The sequence below is a fragment of the Coenobita brevimanus genome, chromosome 60 (assembly GCF_032717465.1).
Source record: "Coenobita brevimanus isolate Jiangsu-jjx chromosome 60, ASM3271746v2, whole genome shotgun sequence".
NCBI lineage: Eukaryota > Metazoa > Arthropoda > Malacostraca > Decapoda > Coenobitidae > Coenobita > Coenobita brevimanus.
In genome coordinates, this window is record NC_137013.1 from 41,163,874 (window position 1) to 41,184,420 (window position 20,547).

The window sequence follows — 20,547 nt, forward strand, 5'->3', positions numbered from 1 at the left end:
CATCAGCCTTTCACTTGTAGTGTTTTCCTTCTTTTTCATTCTATCTCCGTGTCTGCCTCCCTCTTTTCCCACTGTTCCCTTTCCTTCCTATCACTTTTATTGCTCTTCTCTCTACTTCAGCTGCCTTTACACTGAGTGACAGGCTTTATAAATTCCTGAGACCCAGGAAACTATTTACAACACTTGTTGGTAACCATATAATCAGATAGCTGGTTGAAGTGGAGGCTGCTAAGGTGCCCCTGTTAACTGGGTGGAAAGATACAGATGTGGGGAGGTGTTGTAAGCTACAGGGGATCATATCAGTTCACTGCATGAAATGGCCCTTCAGGGGTAGTTGCTTGCCAGCTGTGGATCTGCTCAGCTAGACAGACTGGGGTTGATCAATGACTACAACTACCCCAAATGGTTATTCAGTTTAGGAGAGATTCATTATGGTGAAGGAGTTAAAGGATATACTGTATGTTACCTCCATTTCCTTGACTTATGATGACCAGCTTGACACCCTCTCATCCCAAGTGAATTTTCCTCTGCAGCTGCCAGAAACTTCAGAGCCAACCTTGCGTCTCATGCCTGTCCGTGGGGTCAACATCAAACCCATTACAGTGCAGGTCTGTTCATTAATCATGTGGGTAATGGCTGTTTATCCCATTCAGCCAGGGGATGTTTTTTTCATTTTATTCTTTTTCTCCCCCAGTGATTTTATTCTGCTAGGGTTGACATTTTAGAATGGGGGTTAGGTACAGCTTTAACCCCATCACCGTCAGAGTTGGACAGACTTGATGAATAAAACTGTCTTATGTTAGTCTGTCTAAAAAAGAAAATATAATCATCATAATGAAGAGGTTAAAAGAAGGATATTAGTTTTTTCTCACCCACCATGAACCCCATCAGCTGGTAGGAGGTTAGAGTAAGTTGGATGCTGAGGTGAGGTCATATGTTAAGTGCAGTACCCCATTACCCTGAATTCCCAAGAGGCTAATCTCATGTCTTTAGATATCCAGGACTACTGATATATACTTTTAACTTTAGGCATAATATTGGCCAGGCTCCATATTGCATAGCTGTAACATGAAATTAATAGTAGAATATGGTACTAATGGAAAAGTTCTTTGGATAGGATGTAGAGCCGCAATATTGTCTTATTCTGCCAGTGAGCTGCAGGAAATAAGCTGCAGAAGGATGAAAATCTCCATCTAATTGAAAGGAATAAACTATGTCTCTTGGCATCGGCCCCTTACACTATGTAAGGGGTAATCTGGGACTTCCATTTTATTTTTTTTATTATTATTATTATTTTTTAACATCTTTCCTTCAATCTTTCCTCTTCCTTCTGTCTACGAGTGACTCTACATTGAGTGACAAGCCAAACAGTTTCCTGTACACCAGGAAACCACTTACTACGCTGGTTGGTAACCAGATAACCAGATTATGGCGCCTGGTGGTTTAGCGGGTAATTAAGGTGCTCCAATTGGATTGAGCCTGTGCAGGTTTCTATCCAAGGAGTGGTTGGGGTTTATTGCACACGTAATGCCACTCAGGGACAAGTGAGGCTGGTCACTCATCTTAAATGTCAGGACCAACTTGCTTAGCCCTGGGCCCCTGGAAACACTGGAATAGATGATGAATGAATGAATACAAGGAAGTTTGCAAGTCTGATAATGTACTTCAGTTTTTCCTGTTGTAGGAAACTTGAGGTAGCACTAATAAGATGCATTTCATCCTGTACGGAATGAATAGGTGGTGGCGACCATCATCCACTCACTTGAAGTAGTGCTGCCTACTTCTTCCTCAGCCTTTATTATTTTTTTTCTGTGCCTGCCCTCCTATCTTCCTATTTCTCCCATCTTTCCTGTCACTACTTATTGCTTTTCTTTCTGTTACAGGTGGCTTTACATTGAGTGACAAGCCAAATGGTTTCCTGTAAGCCAAGAAACCATTTACAACGCTGGGTGGTAACCATATAACCAAACCATACGTGCTCCCTACGTGTCAAGTGGGTTGGTGGAGAGTTAGTGCCCCTCCCTGTAAAACCTATAATTCAGAGTCAAATGGCCACCCCTTAGAGGATTATGGTGTCTGGCAAAAAAAAAAGAAGTAATGAATAATTACAGAAAACTTGAGGTAGCAGTCTTAGGTAGCATTTATCCTTTAGGCTACATGTTTTCTCTTTTCCCCCAGCCTGAAGTGGTGCTGAAGAGCTCATTTGTGTCCTTGTCCAGCCATGAGGCACGACTCAGGAGGCGCGGTGAGAAAGTGGGTCGACCAAGCAGGCGAAAGGAAGCTCGGCAAAAGGATGGCCAAACGGATAGGCAGAAGGACGCAGCAGTGGACAAGCAAACAGGGACAGAGGCAAAGCAGCAGAGAATGGGAGGGGATGGAGATGCTGTTGGAGAGGAGAGGCTGGAGAGGGAAGGAAAGAGAACAGAGGTGCTAAGGGAGGGGGAGACTCGAGGGACTGAGGAACTGTGTAGGGAAGGGGACATTGGAGGTCGTGGTGAACCTGAGGACCTTGGGGAAGCATCACAAGAGGAGCCTGATGACTTGAGTGACACAGAGGTGGATTTTGATAATGATGGCACAGTGGGTCAGGCTCTTTCTCCAGACAAGCAGAATAACCACATACAGGTGAATCTTTCCTACATTTTATGTCTTTTCATCATATATTTGCAAGACCTTCTTCTCACATTGAATATTTATTAAGATAAATTCATGCCTGTCTGCCTTCTCAGCCTAGATAGAGCCTTGATGGATATTTTTAGCTTGATTGATTCCCTACCAAAATTGTTTTAATTGGCTTATACAATATCATCCACCTTTTGCTTTTTATTCGTGTTGAAAAATAATTCAGGTAATGACAGATCAATACTACTCTTAATTGAAAAATGGTGAAGCACAAATATTCCCAGCTTTGTTGCTCTAAACAGTGCTGTGCCTTTTATGTGCATGTCTAGAAGAAGAAATGTATGAGCTTTTCACTGGTAGTTTATATATGTGTATACCCAGCTTTGTTGCTCCAAACAGTGCTGTGACTTTTATGTGCATGTCTAGAAGAAGAAATGTATGAGCTTTTCACTGGTAGTTTATATATGTGTATACCCAGCTTTGTTGCTCCAAACAGTGCTGTGACTTTTATGTGCATGTCTAGAAGAAGAAATGTATGAGCTTTTCACTGGTAGTTTATATATATATATATATATATATATATATATATATATATATATATATATATATATATATATATATATTATATATATATATATATAATATAATCAATAGTTCTGAAAAAAAAGGCTGAAAGTTAAAATGTAAAATTACTGGATAGTATTATCCTCCAACTGACCAAGAAATTTCTAGTGTGTCTCCCATGACTGGAGTTACTGATTGTTTTATTTTGTGACTTGTACTGTATCCAGTATCAAAATATGAGGCAGATTTATTGAAGACTTCTCCTTTGACAGTTATATAAATGTTTTATGATGCAAATCACATCATAGGTCACCTTTGGCAGAAACTGGAATATGCTACAATTAACATCAAAGTGCCTCAGGGGCTCTTGGTAAAAATTGCTTGATTTTATATATATATATATATATATATATATATATATATATATATATATATATATATATATATATATATATATATATATATATATATATTTTCTCCTTCATTCTTTCCTTGTCCTTCTGCCTACGGGTGACTTTACACTCCCTCTTCTGTCTTTCTTTCCTTCATTCATTCCTCTTTCTTCAGCCTGTGGGTGACTCTATACTGAGTGACAAGCCAAATGGTTTCCTGTACACCAGGAAAGCATTTACTACTGTGGGTGGTAGCCATATAACCAAATTTTGGCGCCTGGTGGTTTAGTGGGTAATTTTTGCACTCCAGTCGGAATGAGCCGGTGAAGGTTTATATCCAAGGGGCGGTTGGGGTTGATTGCTCATGTAATGCCACTCAAGGATGAGTGAGGCTGGTCACTCTCATCTTAAATGTTGGGACCAACTTGTGGGCTGCTAAGCTCCTCATACGGCAACGCAGGATTGGATGAATGAATGACTTTACTTTCTTTTTTTCATATGTTATTTATGCATTTTGAGGTGAAGTTTGATTGTAGCTTTTGTTTATGGACATAGAAGATTAAAATTCAGTACATAATTTGATGAATGAAATGTTGTTTGTTTATGGGTCATTGAGGTGTTGGATGTACTGTACTGTTGATGTGTTTTTGAACCTTGGATATATTGGCTGCTGTGTACAGGTGAAAGAAGAGCCACCTGACCTGGATCTGTCCCCACCACTGGTGTCATCGCTGGACCCCGATGTTATGGTGAAGGAGGAGAGTGATGGGGACACGTTACGGCAGCTGCTGGCACTTGAGACTGTAGTCGGTGCGGGTGTGGCTGACGATGATGAGGTGGTGTGTACTGGCGAGAGTACCAGGCTGACTGCACACATGACTGATGGGCACAGAGGACCACAGACTCACTCACAGGTATACATGCACTTACTTTCAAGTACTGTATACATAGAAGACCATATAGTTACTGGTGTACATGCACTTACTTTCAGGTTTACATCGCGGACTATACAGTATACAGTCACGATTTGTACGTTGATTTGGTTTATGATAATTCGCTACAACGATAACAGAAAAGTTCCACCCCAAAATTTGATTTCCGATGAATTTCCTGCCATAACAGTATTGCCCTCGGAAAATTTTATACGAAGCACCAGGCACACGCAAGGCAACAGTTGCTTGTCTCAGGCAAGATGGCTGTCCCAGCGTGCAGAGCATTGTTTTGGTTCAGTTGCAGTCCCGCCATCCCTTCAAAGCCCTGTCTTTTCCACTCGTTCCCATGTGCCCCCCCCCCCCACCTGCTATCGTCCCCTCTCAGCCAAGCTTTGTGCTACAGTTGGCCTATACATTGTGTAACACCAGAGCCAGTGTTACGCAAGTGTGATTGTTGTGTTGTTACAACGATTTACTGTATGTGAGTAATGCCGCCTGTATTGGTGTGATAGTGTTTGTTTTGGTCTTGGAGACGACTTGGACCGACACAGGCAGTGATTAAGGTGGGTTGTCATTTTTATTTCAGTCTTGGGTAGGTGACTTTGGGAAGCTGAGTTGACGTAACCCCCCTTTTATAATGTGTTTCAATCTCCCGATTTACGATAAAATCGGTGTACGATGAGGTATGACCTGACGTAACCGCATCGTAAAACGAGTAGTGACTGTAATCACTTACAGGTACTCACAGGTATATACAGAGTCCTATAGACTCTCTTGCAGATATCAGTCACTCTTAGTAATAAATATGGGACTATACAGTCACTCACAGATACTTACAGATATATTTAGAGGCCCACTGATTTACTTAGAGGTATACACTTTGAAACAGGCTCACTTATAATACTACTTGGAGGTGTATGACTTGTCACACATTGTACCTTAAGGTGGAGCTATTCAACTCACTTTTGGATATTTTTCGTTGTACAAAGGTTTGTGGTGCAACATTGGGCACTTGAAAAGCTTTATTGTATGGGTAATGAAACACAAACAATCCAACTTCATATGTGAAAATGGATTTTAACATAGAAAAACACAAAAAAGACATAATTGAAAAATAAAAATAATGTTTATCAACACTTGATGTGGGGCAGTTGGACTCGATGGGCTTTCCTTCAGTGAAACATTTGAAGTTTTTAGTGTGATCGCTCGGACCTTCGATGCCTTCTTGCCCTGTATTGTCCTTTGGTTGTGTGCCTTCAGGAGACCTGCCTCTCCACTCTCCTTGCTCCATTATGAATTAAACTGGCCAGAAGAAGTTCAGTTAAAAATGTGGATTGGTCCTCCTTCAATCCATGACTGCTGCAAGCATTCATTCAGCCTTGTAAACAACATACGGGCTACGGTGCTTTCCGCTGGCAGTGATGGAGAACATGATGAATGTTGAATTCTTCATCATATTCATGATACACTCTGCCTGTTTTATCTGTGATGTTGGTTTGTCATGGTTAATGATGTTTGCAGGAGGTACTCCCCAAAGGATATATTCTAGCTTTTTAAAGTAGGCCCCTACGACCTGTTCAGAGACTGCTCGCTTCCTCAAAATATTTTGGCATATCCTGGAGGACAGCAGGACTTCGTTTCTCTTCAGGAAGCCATGTACCCAGTCTGTACCTGTGAGATTTTCCTTGAAATCTGCGATGAAGTGTCCACAACTGTCCAGACAGTACATGGAGTTGCATCATATAAATTATCCCAAAGTGCCAGGTCAGATTGCCCCAGGGGGTGGAGTCAAATTGCCCCATTAGTCTAAAATCATAATATTTTATAAACGAAAGGAACTAACTTACTTTGGTAGGTGGTTAAACATTTATAACACTTAGCTTGTTATTATATATCAGGAGGACTGGAGGAAAATACAATTAATCTTGTCTTTATTGTTGTAAATCACAGCTCAAAAAAAACTGAAAATAAGATGAATGAAAAATTGATCTCAGTTCATACCTTCAGCAAGCTATCCCTAAATTTAATTTACAATATAAATTAGTGATTTTAGAATATAGTGCCATAAGAAAAGTCAGATATACCCCTGCTAACACTGTATGGATCACCTGAGTCTTATTACCCCATACTGAGTCTAATTGCGCCAGGTGAGTTGAATAGCCCCATCTTACAGTATTTGTGGAGTGACGTGGAGGGACAGGTTGACGAATGAAGAAGTGAAGGAACGTTGTGGGGTAGATGTGGATGTGGTTGAAAAGATTAGGAGAAATACACTGAGGTGGTTTGGACATGTGGAGAGGATGGAGAATGAAAGACTGACTAAGAGGGTGTATGTAGGTGAGGTGGAGGGAGGGAGAGGGAGGGGTAGACCGAGGATGAGGTGGAGGGATGGAGTTGAGAGGTATATGAGGGAGGGGGGGGTGAGCTGGGGGGAGGGGAGTCAAATGGTGGGTGACAGAGTGACTTGGAGGCGTTTTGTCTGCGGCCACCCTTTGCGGGATTAGGGCGTCGGGCTATAGATAGATAGATAGCCTAACCCTGGATCCCCACACCTCTAATGGGGCAATAAAAGATTGGATGATAGATAGAAGTAAGGGATAAGTGGAATATAGCTTTGGGATGATAGTGGTAATGATTTCACATTTGTTTTGCTTTTTTGTCAGGTAGTTGTAAAGTACAGTTTAGTCTACATAAAATTGCTTGTGTGTGCATTTTTGCCATTAATTTGGTTAATAAATGCACATGTTTTTGTTGTTATTAATAGGTAAAAAGAAATAGAGGTGTTATGGACATACTCAAACCTTGCACATAAATAAGAAGCCAAAGAGTCTTAGAAAGTGAGACAGAGTAATGTCTGAAGAGTCAGACTTTATGTGGTGTTGAGGAAGAGAGTGGAACAGTACATTCATAAGTGGGGAGGGGGGGGAGAGGAAGGAGGGTGTTGAGTGAACAGAGTAGCCTAGAAGCAGTTCTGATATGGCCAACCCTTTTTAGGGGTTCCCAGTAGGGAGCAGGATGTTGTAAATGATTATGATGATTGTTATTATTTATTGTTAGTAGACCTTCACTATAATGGACTAATTGGGGGAAGCCAGGTTCGTTAAAGCCAATAGTTCGTTATATTCGAAGTTCCCCCGCCCCCCCCAGGTGGGATTTCAAGCACATGTTTAAGAATAAATGATTACGGTAGCTTACTATAGTACTAAAAATGTAAACTACTCCCATTTTACACTATACTTTCTCCCATTTTCAGCTTAATACACTTCCTTGTCATGACACCTCTTCATTATTAGTATAGTATTACCGTACAATAGTTTGTTATTACAGCTCAGCAATCACAGTGGGGGGAGGGTAATTTCAGTCCAGGTTGGAGTAAAAAGGGTAGGAAACACATGTATTGCACACCATTGTGCTCCATATAATGACCATTGTTCATTACAGCCAGTGAAAGTTTGGTGGGCTTCGTGGCTTTCATTAAATCCGATATCCGTTATATTGTATTAGGATTCATTATAGCATTTATTCAACTATCCATTTCATTTATATGAAATGAGGCGTTGAGAATAGTAGTGACGTAAGCGCCACCTCGGATGATTTTCAGTTATGTACACCATTGTCTTCACCCGGCCTTCCTCTGTCTGCGGCAGCAACTAAACAGTCAGAATTCAACCCGGAAAATGGTCGAAAACCCTTTACCTTAGAGTGGTACCTGCGGCTCTACGCACGTCACCCAAATCTGCCTAGCGTAAGCGCCACGGGCAGCCAATGGCATGAGGGAACTTGCTCCTGCAGTTGTTATTATAGCACTTTATTCCTCCTGTGCCTGGACACACAACCGAGTAGTCAGAATACAACTCGCAACACGGTCGAAATCCCTATAGTATTGAAGGTATTACCGACCCTATGGGCTCACCTAGAAAAATTGCACTCGGAGTTTACCTCCGTGAGCGTATCCGCCAGTGCCAGAAGACACGGGGCTGAGCAGCCAATGGGAGGCGGGAACGAGCTCCCGTGACTGATGACGCCCCGTTCTCGCCTCTTCCCTTCCCCCCAACCACCACAGTCGTCCTACCTCCTCCCTCCCCACCACACTGAAATTTATTGATTTTCCTTTTTTTCTGTGTGCGTTCGTAAGAACGTTTGTGCCGGCGGTATGAGTGATTCAACGGAGAGTGAGATGACCCTGGAGTGCCTCTAAGTAGAAAAAGAGGACCCCAGTGCAGTGAGTGGCAGTCAAACGTGGTGAAAAAGAGACGCAATCTAGGTGAAGCGTATGTGAGCAGGGTCAGTATGTGCAAAATCCGGTGATTTTACGTAAATTTTTTTTTTTTTAAGATCTACCTATGGAGAAAAACGCAGTTAATGTGGCAATATTCAGATTGTGGTATATGAATGTATTACTGTATGGAAAGCCCTGTAATAGAGCTTCAATTTAATAGAAACACGAGCTTCCTATCATATCCCACTATAAAGTTATCACAGTCTGAAGATTGCAAAACTTTAACTGCGTTTTTCTCCATTGTTTATATATGGCGTTTACGTCAGTACTATTCTTAACGCCTCAAATGTTGTTAGATCTTCTGTAATAATGACAATATTTCTCCTATCACTGATGACTTTGTGTTTACCATTTACTCCAACTGCAGCCAGGTGATGATGAACAGGGTGTGGGAGGCAGCCCAGACCCTGAGGATGAGGAGGGGCGGGGTGATGGTAGCAGCATCGGCGGTGGTAGTGGTGCTGGTGAGCAAGGGGGCTCTGAGCTGGTGAAGGACGTTGAGGCCTGGGTGCAGAAGGTGCGCAATGGTTGGACTGTTGAGGATGCAGGAGGCGTTACTGTTGGTGAGCTGTATCTTATGGTGAGTTGAAGGAAGGAGTGTTTATTAATAGCTCAGAATAGAGGAGCTGTCAGACTGTTAGATCAAACCGTGATGTTTGTAACACTGGCAGGGATTGCAGAATTACTTTTGGAATTAAATTCTGTGGTCTAGTATGTAGTCCATCCATCCATCCATCATCCAATCCTATGCCGCATCATGAGGAGCATAGGAACCCCGAGCTAGCAAGTTGGTCCTGACATTTAAGATGAGGGTGACCAGCCTCACTTATCCCTGAGTGGCATTACGTGAGCAATAAACCCCAACCAATCCTTGGTTATAAACCTACACAGGCGTAGTCCACTTATAGCGCCTTAAATACCCACTAAGCCACCAGGCACCATAATTTGGTTGTATGGTTACCACCCAGCATAGCAAATGGTTTCCTGGTGTACAGGAATTTGCCACTTAGTGTAGAGTCACCCATAGGCAGACGGAAGAGGAAAGAGTGAAGGAAAGAAAGACAGAAGAGGGAGTGTAAAGTCACCTGTAGGCAGAAGGAAGATGAAAGAATGAAGGAAGGAAAGACAGAAGAGGAAGGAAAGAAGAGAGAAAAGGGCAGACACCCAAAGCAGCACTATGTCGAGTGAGTGGCTGCTGAGCATCCCACCTTTTCACTTACTGACTTATAAAAGTGAATCATTGTATTGATTATATCTGAGATTTCATTTGTTGACAACTTGTCAGACATGGCCACTTTTGTGTATTCATAAATAATTTAATAGCACATTTACACTTTATGTGATGGAAGTCAGTCATATGCATATCTGCTTGTGGCCATGTGCTGTAATTTGATTGAAGTTCTTTAGAGTACTATTAGGATCAACATTATTTCTTAAATGATGTATATTAATTCCATGGAAATACTTCCTAATATCTGTAAATTATTTTGACAGTTTGGTCTGAACAAAAAGATCTGCCTTGAATATGAGTTTGAAGATAAGCCATCAAGCAAAGTGAAAGACAATGCTGTGGAGACGGGCAACAAGAACAGTAACACTAGCGATGACAAGAACAGTGCCAACAGCAGCAATGGTGTGGATAGCAGCACAGGTTTGGACCCTGTAGACTGTGTTACCAGGACAAGTGAGGGGAACACTGTGAATCACACATCAAAAGATGAAACGAATGTGAACAGATGTAGTGATATTAATAGTGTACCAGGTGAGGGAGGGGAAGGTGTGAATGTTTTGCTTGGGGTGGTCTCATCAGACATCCCAGGGTCAGGTATGGCTGCTGCCCTGGCTTTAGGAAGAGACAATGGCCTCCAGAGCAGGGAAAAGGAGCCTGTGGAGGAAGGGCAGGGGGAGAAGTGTGAAATGGAGGAGAAGAAGGCTGTTGCGGAGAACCTGTCAGGGATGCTGGCTCAGCTTCTGGCCATGGCCCGGGCTATGAACACCAAGTCTTCTACTGAGTCAACGTGTCCATGTGGCCACGTGTGTGGCCGAGTGGGTAATCTCCTTCGCAGTCCAGCTGGAGGGCGAGGTCAGGGGCCTGGGGGATTAGGAAGAAGTCCCGGCCATGCCAGAAGTCCACGCAATGGCCGGTTAGCATCAGCCGCACTCAGTCCAGGCCTGGCCAACCCTGGAACTCCTACCACCACACGCAGTCCTCTTGCTGCACGACCATTGAGGGAGCGCAATAAGCCAACATCAGCCAAGAAGCTTATTACAGACACAGTGGATCAACACATCATTGTAAGTCTGGTCACAGTATTCAGGGTTTCAACCTGCCAAGTCAGGTTTAGCATTAAGAATTGTGGAGGTCATAGTAAAAAACTCCAAACCACTTATTAAGTGTATTTTCAGTTGATCTCACTGTGCTGGTTAGCTAGCAGAAAAAGGTGGTATTACTTGAACAGAAATACAGTAGATTATAACTGATGAAGAGTTGCATTCTTTGTATTGAGTATTTTATGATACACCATGTGATCTGGGAGGTGGAATGCTCCAGTTATGCATGGGTTTGTTCCCCAGGAGGTAAAGACATTCTTTGATATTTTGATGTTTCCAAGAGGAAGTAAATTTGTCATCTACCCAAAATGTGCTGGTCTTTGGTAACCTGGCAATGGGTTCCACATCTTGTACAGAGGTAATATGTGATTGACTGTTATCATTTTCATTGGTAGAGCAGAATCCTCAGCTTAATAGTGCTCGTTTTGCCGATGGATTGATGTGTGTTTGAATTCTCAGTATTGTTAAATAAATTTTTATGCAGTGATGGGTGAGAGGGAGACAAGGGTGATATGGAAGACTATATGCAGTATTGTCATCATAAGATTTGGTGAGTGACTGTATTTGTGCTAGATTGCTGATAGGTATGTTATTAATTTTGGGATATATTGTAATTTGAATTTTATGAAGGACTGATTAGCAATTTGTTCTGATTGCCTAATGCTGATAGGAGGGAGCAGAGGACTGGCTGAAGACGGTCACAGATATTGATGTGGAAGGAAGAATATCCAGAGGTAGATGGAGGAAGAGATGGGATGAGATCCAGAATGGAGGGCTAGGGATTGAGCAGGGAAATGGTTCGAGATTGTGATACATGGAAGAGCTGCCATCAAGTGAAAAGATTTAACTTGTGTTAGCATGGTCAGTGATCTTTAAACGTTAACGTAAATGTACCAGTATATTGTTTACTTACTTGTTTGGCTGTCACTTGTTAATTTTTCAGGTCGAGACAAGAGGTGGAGATGGTTGCCCTGACCCTTCCCTTGTCCTGCCCACTCCCACTGCTGTCCCAAACCCTGCCCAGCCCTCACTCGATCAGCTGGGCCCAGATGGGGGGGGAGGGCTGGGCACTGGAGGGTCAGTAGGAGAGGTAAAGGTGGTGGTCAGGGCTGGGACAGGGGAGGGTGGGGCAGGTGAATTCAAGGTCCCTCTCGGCCCAGCTCCCAGACACCTCAACCTTCAGCAGGCCAACTTTAATGCACAACTTAGTGTGAGTGTTTTAAATCTCCCTGGGTTCATTTACGGGAAGGATATACAGTAATATTTTTCAGCAGCTGCTGGCATTGTTTAGAGATTTTGTACACAAGTAGCCCATAGTACAAGAAAACCTGTTGGTTCTGTTGTTGCACAGACATGCCTTATTACGGTACTTATGAAGTCAGGGATGCATTCCAAGATATCAGAAATACTAATACATTACCACAGTAATATAAGCTGATAGGTAAAGAGTACTCTCTTTATAGAAACTGTTGCCTCAGAAATGTAAGCACCGGTAGATGGTGTAAATTCCACAGTGCATGAACTGTTGTGTCAGAAATATATAAATTATAAGCTTTCCATTTTCAGACATTGAGTAAAAGAGATATCAGAAGTCCTAGTGAGTGATGAACAGGGTGGCTCTAGGAGTGGTAGAGGATGTGTGGATCAGGTAACTGCAGCAAGACTAATTGTGGAGAAAGCATGTGAGAAGCACTATAAGGTGTTTATGGCATTTATGGATCTGGAAAAAGCATATGACAAAGTAGACAGAGAAGGATTGCAGAAGGTTTTGCTCATGTAGGATATAGATGGTAAGCTGCTAGGTGCCGTGAAGAGATTTTATGGTGGCCGTGAGGCATGTGTAAGGGTAAATAGGCATCTAAGTGAATGGTTCACAGTCAGCGTGGGCATGCAACAAGGTTGTGTGATGTCCCCATGGTCGTTCAGTACATACATGGATGGAGTGATGTGAGAGGTAAAAACATGAGTAATGGAGAGAGGGATGGCTTTGGTAGTGAATGGTCGTGGATGGAATATGTCAGATATGTTGCATGCTGATGATGCAGTGCTTCTTGCAAATACTGGACAAGAGCTTGGTAAACTAGGCAGAGTTTTGTAGATATCATTGAGCATCATGCCTTGAGAGTAAATGTAGAAAAGAGTAAAGTGATGGTTATTGAGAGAGAAGGTTACTACCAGTGTGATGTTACAGTGAATGGAGAGAGACAGGATTGGTGAGAGAGTTCAAATACATGAATACAGTGATAGAAAAGAGAGGAAAATGTGCAGAAGAAGTGAAAAGTAGAGTGACACAAGGAAAGAAAGTAGCTAATGTTATGAAGGCCTTGATAAGAAACGGAGACGTGAGTGTTGCAGCTGCTCAAGGCTTACATGAAAGAATGTTAGTGCCAACTTTAACATACGGATGTGAGACTATGGTGTGGCATAAAAATGAAAAGTCAAGAGTGAGAGCAGTTTAGATGGGACTGCTGAGGAGTGTATGTGGAGTAGAGAGAGTGGATAGGATATGGAATAATGTGATCCATGAAAGATGCGGAGTGAGGAAGTCTGTGAGCACCAGAATCAAAGTGAGTGTACTGAGATGGCTTGGTCATATGGAGAGAGTGGATGACAGTAGAGTGGTGAAAAAGATACATCTGAGTGAATTTGAAGGAGGGAGGAAACGAGGTAGGCCAAGAAGAAGGTGGAAGGATATGGTGGATGAATGTTTGAGGAAGTAAGTTATGGAAGTTGGTGAGGCTAAGGGACTGACAAGAGACCAAGCTGGCTGGATTAATTTTGTGCAGAGAAGTGCATAACCAGGGATTTGGCACCCCTTTTTAATGTGACAGCATTTGGATTGGCTCTGTCAGATAGGTATATGTGAAGCTACAGAACATGATGATTTTTTATTTTATTTATTTCATTTATTTATTTTTTATTTTATTTATTTATTTTTTTGTCTCTCTGATGGTGCCAGGATTTTGAGGGCTTGAATGATGAGTGAATGGAAGCATGACCCATTGAATTGGGCAAACTTTGGCTGTCTGGATATTGCTACTCCTCACCCTACCCTAGGGTGGGAAAGAAGGTCTGGGTGATGATGATGATGATGATGAATAGAAGCCTGAAATGTTAACATCCCTGCCACAGAAACTATTGCCACAAAGGCATAAGTATATACACATCGATAATGAAATTTAAACTCTCAGTCTTGAAAAACTGTTGCCGCAGTACAGTAATCGCATACGCATCTATAATGTAATTTAAACTCTCTTTCAGTCTTGACAGAAACTGTTGCCGTGTTACAGTAATCACATAAACATCTACAGTACAGTATAATGAAATTTAAACTCTCTTTCAATCTTGACAGAAACTGTTGCCGCGGTACAGTAATCGGCCTGGGCGGCGTGTGGTGAGGAAGAGTGTAATGGTACAGAGACAACAGCCTTTACTTCCCAAAACTGTCATCCAGCCTGTCACCATGAGAGTTCTACAGCCACACATCACTCACAAAGTACTTAAATACGTATTGTTTGAAGTTCTAGCATAATATAAATAAATCTTTTATAGTGTATAGTTGGTCAGTAACTTGCTTTTTCTTCCAGTATCTGGCATATTTCTTTCTACTGACAAATCACATTGAGGGGAGAGTAAAAGGTAAGAGGAAGAAAAGTGGATGGATTTGAGGAGAGTGGTGGGTGAAATAGAGTGGAGTAGGGAGGTAGGATCAAGATGGGGATAAGTAGCTTGTTGGGAAAACTTCCTCTTCGATCCAGATCCAGGCATTTTGATGATGCTTATCTGAGAAGGACATTAAAAAGAACACAAAAAATAATTATGATGAACTGAATGCCTGGCATGAGCGTGTCATTACTAGCTTACTACTATGTTGATAAGTAGATGAGATTTATAATACTTATTGTAATCAAAGGTATAACTTGGCATGTGTACCTCACGACAGTATGCGTAGCTGCCACTGTTGACTGTATTGCAGTGACTTAAAATCATGCATTTTTTTTTTTTTATATATACAGTATATATAGATGGATAGATAGAGAATACTATAATCGGTCTTGTTTTTTGAACTTGCATAGTTGAGACTTTCCCCTAAGTCAGTCTCTAGTATTATAAGCAAAAAATTAAGCCTTAAAGACTGGGTTATAGATTGTGTGTTTTATTATGATATATCCTTGGTATTGTGGCCTAGGGAAACGTATTTGATGCTTTAGCTGTGCCCACCAGGTCATTTAATCCTGTTCAGGGATACGGTCATTTCCTTTTTCCTGTACAGTCTCACGTCAGCGTGTAGTTCAACATTGAGCACAGCTGCAATCATCCCAATAGTCAGGGACCATCCTAAAGTTTTCTATTTTTCTGGCACTGTCATCAAATAAACACACACAGTGAGAGTTTGAGATGGCTCTGATTGAAGGAAAAGTATGTCTTAGTTTAATGTAACATGTGTTTATAAAAAATTAGTAGGTTTACTTATATAACTTTTATTAATTGTATTGCATGATGTTGCACTTTGACTGTGTACCTTGAATTTTATCAGAGTTGAGTATATATTTAATAGTGGCTATACTTGCATTCCCATAGTATGTATGTAAGATAAGTAAAATACACCGTTGATGTAATGAACTAATTGGTACCAGACCCTTGACATTAAAGGTGAACACCATGCTGTTCGGTAATTTCAGAGGCATTGTGGTTTTTACCGAACGTCGTCTTCTCCTTTCGGCTCTCCCCTTAGGGGTCGCCACAGCGGATCACCCGTCTCCATCTTACTGTCTTCTGCATCTTCTTCTCTTACACCTACCACCCGCATGTCCTCCTTCACTACATCCATAAACCTTCTCTTTGGCCTTCTTTTCTTTCTCCTGCCTGGTAACTCCATTTCCAGCATCCTCCTTCTGACATACTCCTCATCCCTCCTCTGCACATGTCCAAACCATCTCAGTCTCGCCTCTCTAGCTTTGCCCTCAAGTGGTTTTTACCGAACAAATATCGTTAATTATAGAGTGTTGATTATCTGTACAGTCATACACAAGAACATACAGCTAAGTCTGAATGGCTCATTTTCTCAGTAAATGCTCCATTTGTGGCTCCTCTTTCATTGCTTGTTGCCCAGAGACTGATGAGGCATTCTGCGGGATCTGGAGGTGTGCTGGTGTGTGTTTGTGTGTGTGTGTTTGTGTTTGTGTGCATGTGTGGGTGGGGGGGGGGGTATCACCACACTTCTCGGTGTTTCCCGCACGTCCACTCATTTACCGAACAAAATTCATTACATGAACATAACTTTCTGCCAGCTCAAGGTGGTTGTTAAAAGCCAAACTTCATTAGAAGAAGGTTTGGTATATTGAGGGTTTACTGTATATGTAGCTTTAGATTTAAATTCAGTTTAACATGTAAGTAGAGCATACATTAAAATGAACTGTATCTGTATATGATCAGAATCTTTCCAGTATTTCATTTCTACCGTATAAAAAAATCCGCCCACTACTGTATTTTTCTTTAATACTAGTTCTTTTTATTGGCTGCAGTTTTATTTCATTATCCCAATGTTTTGCTGGTTATTCATCAGTAATGTTAAGTTAGGTAAGACTGGGTTAGGTTGGATGGGATTGTATTGTTAGATGAGGTTAAGTTAGGTTAGTCAGTATCATTTTATATACTGGTATATAATGATGATAATTATAATTTTTGTTTCTGCAGGATGGTACCAGTGGCTTCATCCCCATTACTGTGTCAGGCCAAAGCGTCTCCTCGTCCCCCTCCCCCTCACCTGGTGCCTTCATTGCCCGCCCACAAATTACCTCACCCTCAGCAACCCATTCACTTCGAGGTTCGGTTGTCCAGCCCCTTCAGTCTGCGGTTAACCATGGAAACAGTCAGGTTCAGTCGCCAATTATCAGAAGCAATACTACCATTATCCAGTCGGTTCAGTCACAAGTTAATGCTGGAAGTAATCAAGTAATTCAACCGCTACATTCACCTGGTACTCATGGTCAAGTTACCAGCCCGGCCCATTCAGCTGTCAGCCAAGGCTCCAGCCAGATCCTGCAGCCTGTCCAGCAGCCAGATACCATGACTGCTCCTGCACCAGTCCAGCTGTCTGTATTGTCTCCCCAGTCACCATTAACCCCATCATCCATGCCTCCATTACAGCCTGTGGCTAATGCCATCTCAGTTAATATATCTGGCCAGCCACTTATGACTGTTGAGATGCCCACCATACTTCCAACTCCAGTGATGGAGGATACCAGCACAGCTCCAACTACCACCCAGAACACTATTAGCATAGTAGCAGCAGGTGACAAACCAACACAGAATAGTCAAAGTAGTACTCCTCACAGTAATGCCTCCCTGACAAATGGCATACTAAGCTCAGTGGTTTCCCAAGCATTGAGTGAATTACCAGACCTGAGTACCCCACCAAGTACTCCCCAGCCCAGCCCAACAAAGCCCTTAGCCCAGAGAGGCTTTGAGGATGCAGCATCAGTGATTACTACTGCTGCGACACAGTTTCCTTCTCAACCACGATTATTCTCCTCACCCCTGTCAAAGGACTCCATGCCTACTATGGACACAAGATTGCCAGCCACTTCACCACTGTCACTCTCATGCACACTATCTCCTGTTATGTCACTCTCCACACTGTCACCTGTGGCTGCCTCACCATCCCCATCTATCCAGTCATTGCTTACACCTGCAACCACCCAGAACTTAGAGCTTTCTCCACCCCCATCACAGACCAACTCCCTATCCTCCTTGCTGAACACACCAACTCCCCAGGTAGACCAGTCCCACCATAGTCCTCCCCATCCTCCTCCATCCATATCTGCCCTTTTATCATCATCCCCTGACCTTCCCGCCAAGAGCTTTCCAACTGTTCTGGGCTCTGAAGACTCTGAAGATGGGACGTCAGTACCCACTGGGAATGCGGTGCCTGAACTTCACATCCCTGAAGGCAGTGTCAGTATTCCTCTGCTGGATATCTCTCTAGGGGGCACAGTAACCATTGGGGATCAGGTTCCGGGTCTGTTATCTACAACAGATCCGGAGGTGGCTCTTCAGGCACCACTGGCTGCCACCACCTCAGCTACCACAGACACTACCACTGTACCAGCCACCACCATGGTAGGGGTGGTCTCACTCCAAGACACCTCCAACACAGACAAGCTCTTGGACATCACTCTTGGAAATTCCAACTCCAACTCCTGTTTCTCTAGTAAGTGTGATTTCACTTCTGTATTTTTAGGATTCTGAACTCTCAAAATCCAGTCATCAGTGTATGATGAGGGTTAAAAGTTTGCATAATAATCCACAGTGTTCACACTCATGATGTGTTCGTCATTTTCCTCTTTGGTGCATCATATCAGACAGCATTATCTATGGCTGGAGGAATGTACAAAGCCTCTCAGCATCTGAATATTAGCCAGCAGAAGAAAGTAAGACTTACAGGATGTGGGAAACTCGTCAAACTTTTATCTCCAGTCATAATTCCCATGGCACAATGTACCTATATTGTAGGTCTCCTTATTGAGCTTTGAGTTTGATGAGACAAAAAAGTGACAAGCACACAACATTAATAGCCAGTAACTCCACAGTAAATAGATCTTTACTTAGTTTCTTTGATTGTGCAGTTTTTATATGTTCTTAACCAAACAGTTTATGAGGTCATGGGATGCTCCATATTGTTGCAGAATGTAAGTAATTTCTGATACTGTCTTGTGCTTTCTGTTTACAGTGTGTATTGTATCTGTTGTCATGCGTTATCTAATTAAAGACTTTAAGATAACAAATATGGTCCTTGCAACATGCATAACAAAGGCTCACCACTGTAACATTGGTTTGTAGCCAGTCCATCCCATTCTGGGAGGTTTATGGATTTTACATGTCCATCTAGTGCTGATGAGCATACATGTGGTGGTGCTGTGTATCCCAGGTGGAGCAAATCATTGGCAGCATCCATACAGGCTGAACAAGGACCACAGTACAGTACTTATTAAATTATTAATTAAATGAGTTATTTGAGAGGAGCATATGGAGTTACATGGAGAGACAAACTGACAGTTAAGGAAGTGAAGGAATGTTATGGTGGGGACGTGGATGTGATAGAAAGTGTTAGGAGAAATACATTGAGGTGGTTTGGCCATGTGGAGAGGATGGAGAGCAAGAGACTAACAAGGATAGTGTATGTGAGTGAGGTGGAGGGGGTGGAGAGTGAGGGGGAGGCTGAGGATGAGATGGAGGGTTGGAGTGGAAAGGGATACGAGAGAGGGGGTGTGAACTGGGGGGAGGGCAGCAAAATGGTGACGGACAGGGCAGCATGGAAGCGGTTTTTTTGTGGCCACCTCTCACGGGATTAAGGAGTCTGGCAATAAATAGATAGATATATTAAATTTTTGTTTTTATATATGAAGCTGAATGTCTGTTTTAGTATTGTGTGATAAAGTTAAGGGATGCTTGAGTGTAGTGTGAGATGGAGAGTGGTCAGCCTAATGGCAGAGGACAAGGCCTTGTGGAGGCGACCCCCTCTGGGATTAAGGTATTTGGCTATAGACAGGTAGCCAAAATACATATATACATACATCAATAAACAACATAGAAAAAGTTGTGATATTTTAGAATAACCTTACTTAGAGTAAAGACTGCCTATATTATGAAAAGGGTACAATGAGGTGTGCTTCCTTACAGGCTTATTGGCAGCTGCAACACAGCCACGCCTCCTGGACAACTCCTCTCTGTTGGACACAGCCACACTGGGCACTGTCCCTCTTCCTCAGACTGGGGGTGGTGGAGGGGGTGTGGGGAATCTGCCAGAGGTTGGTGGGCTTAGTGGGGGTGAGGTACTGGCTGAGGGAGCGCTAGCAGGCTTCCCACAACTTTCAAACGCCCACCTCTCCCCGCCATCATCACCATCCCGGCTGCTTCAACAAACAGACAACCAGTGGCTTAATAACGAGGTCAATGATTTTTCCCTATCTAGCTTTTTGGGTCACCTTGAATCCCCCGTAAAAAACAACAACAGCAACTCTCGTGGATCAACGTCATCCTCTCAGACCCAAGTTCCCCCGAATCCCCAGACCCCAACTGTCTTCATCCCATCCTTCAGTTCTGTTTATAATGAAAACAGTGTTGATTTTACTTCAACTTTTGCAGAGATGAAGGCACAGGTCTCCGGTGCCTTCAAACAGTGAGGACCAAGACAACTTGAAAGTATTATTATTATTTTTTTTTTTTTTTCCCTGGCTTGTTGTACCTCAAAAAACAGGCAGAAAACTAAACATATTTATTTTTTTATTTTTTTATTTTTTTTATTTTTTTTTTTTTTAAGCACTCATAGAGCTTAAAATTGCTCAGCCCTGGACAGAAGTTTATTTTGCAGATCTGAAAATGAAGTTTTGTAAGCCTTAGAACGGTTTTAATTATTCACAGCTTA

The 20,547-nt window shown here is 42.4% G+C and overlaps 1 protein-coding gene across 1 annotated transcript in view; it reads left to right on the plus strand.

Annotated features, from left to right (window-relative positions):
- The window catches only part of crm (cramped chromatin regulator), a 35,475-nt gene extending 15,170 nt beyond the window's left edge, over positions 1-20,305 (plus strand). The window contains exons 8-16 of the mRNA XM_080275178.1: positions 495-608; positions 2,179-2,625; positions 4,259-4,514; positions 9,161-9,369; positions 10,284-11,084; positions 12,064-12,330; positions 14,473-14,616; positions 16,818-18,333; positions 19,803-20,305. Of these exons, the coding sequence (XP_080131304.1) occupies positions 495-608; positions 2,179-2,625; positions 4,259-4,514; positions 9,161-9,369; positions 10,284-11,084; positions 12,064-12,330; positions 14,473-14,616; positions 16,818-18,333; positions 19,803-20,305 (4,257 nt within the window). The remainder of the gene's footprint in view (positions 1-494; positions 609-2,178; positions 2,626-4,258; positions 4,515-9,160; positions 9,370-10,283; positions 11,085-12,063; positions 12,331-14,472; positions 14,617-16,817; positions 18,334-19,802) is intronic.
- The last annotated feature ends 242 nt before the right edge of the window (positions 20,306-20,547 follow it).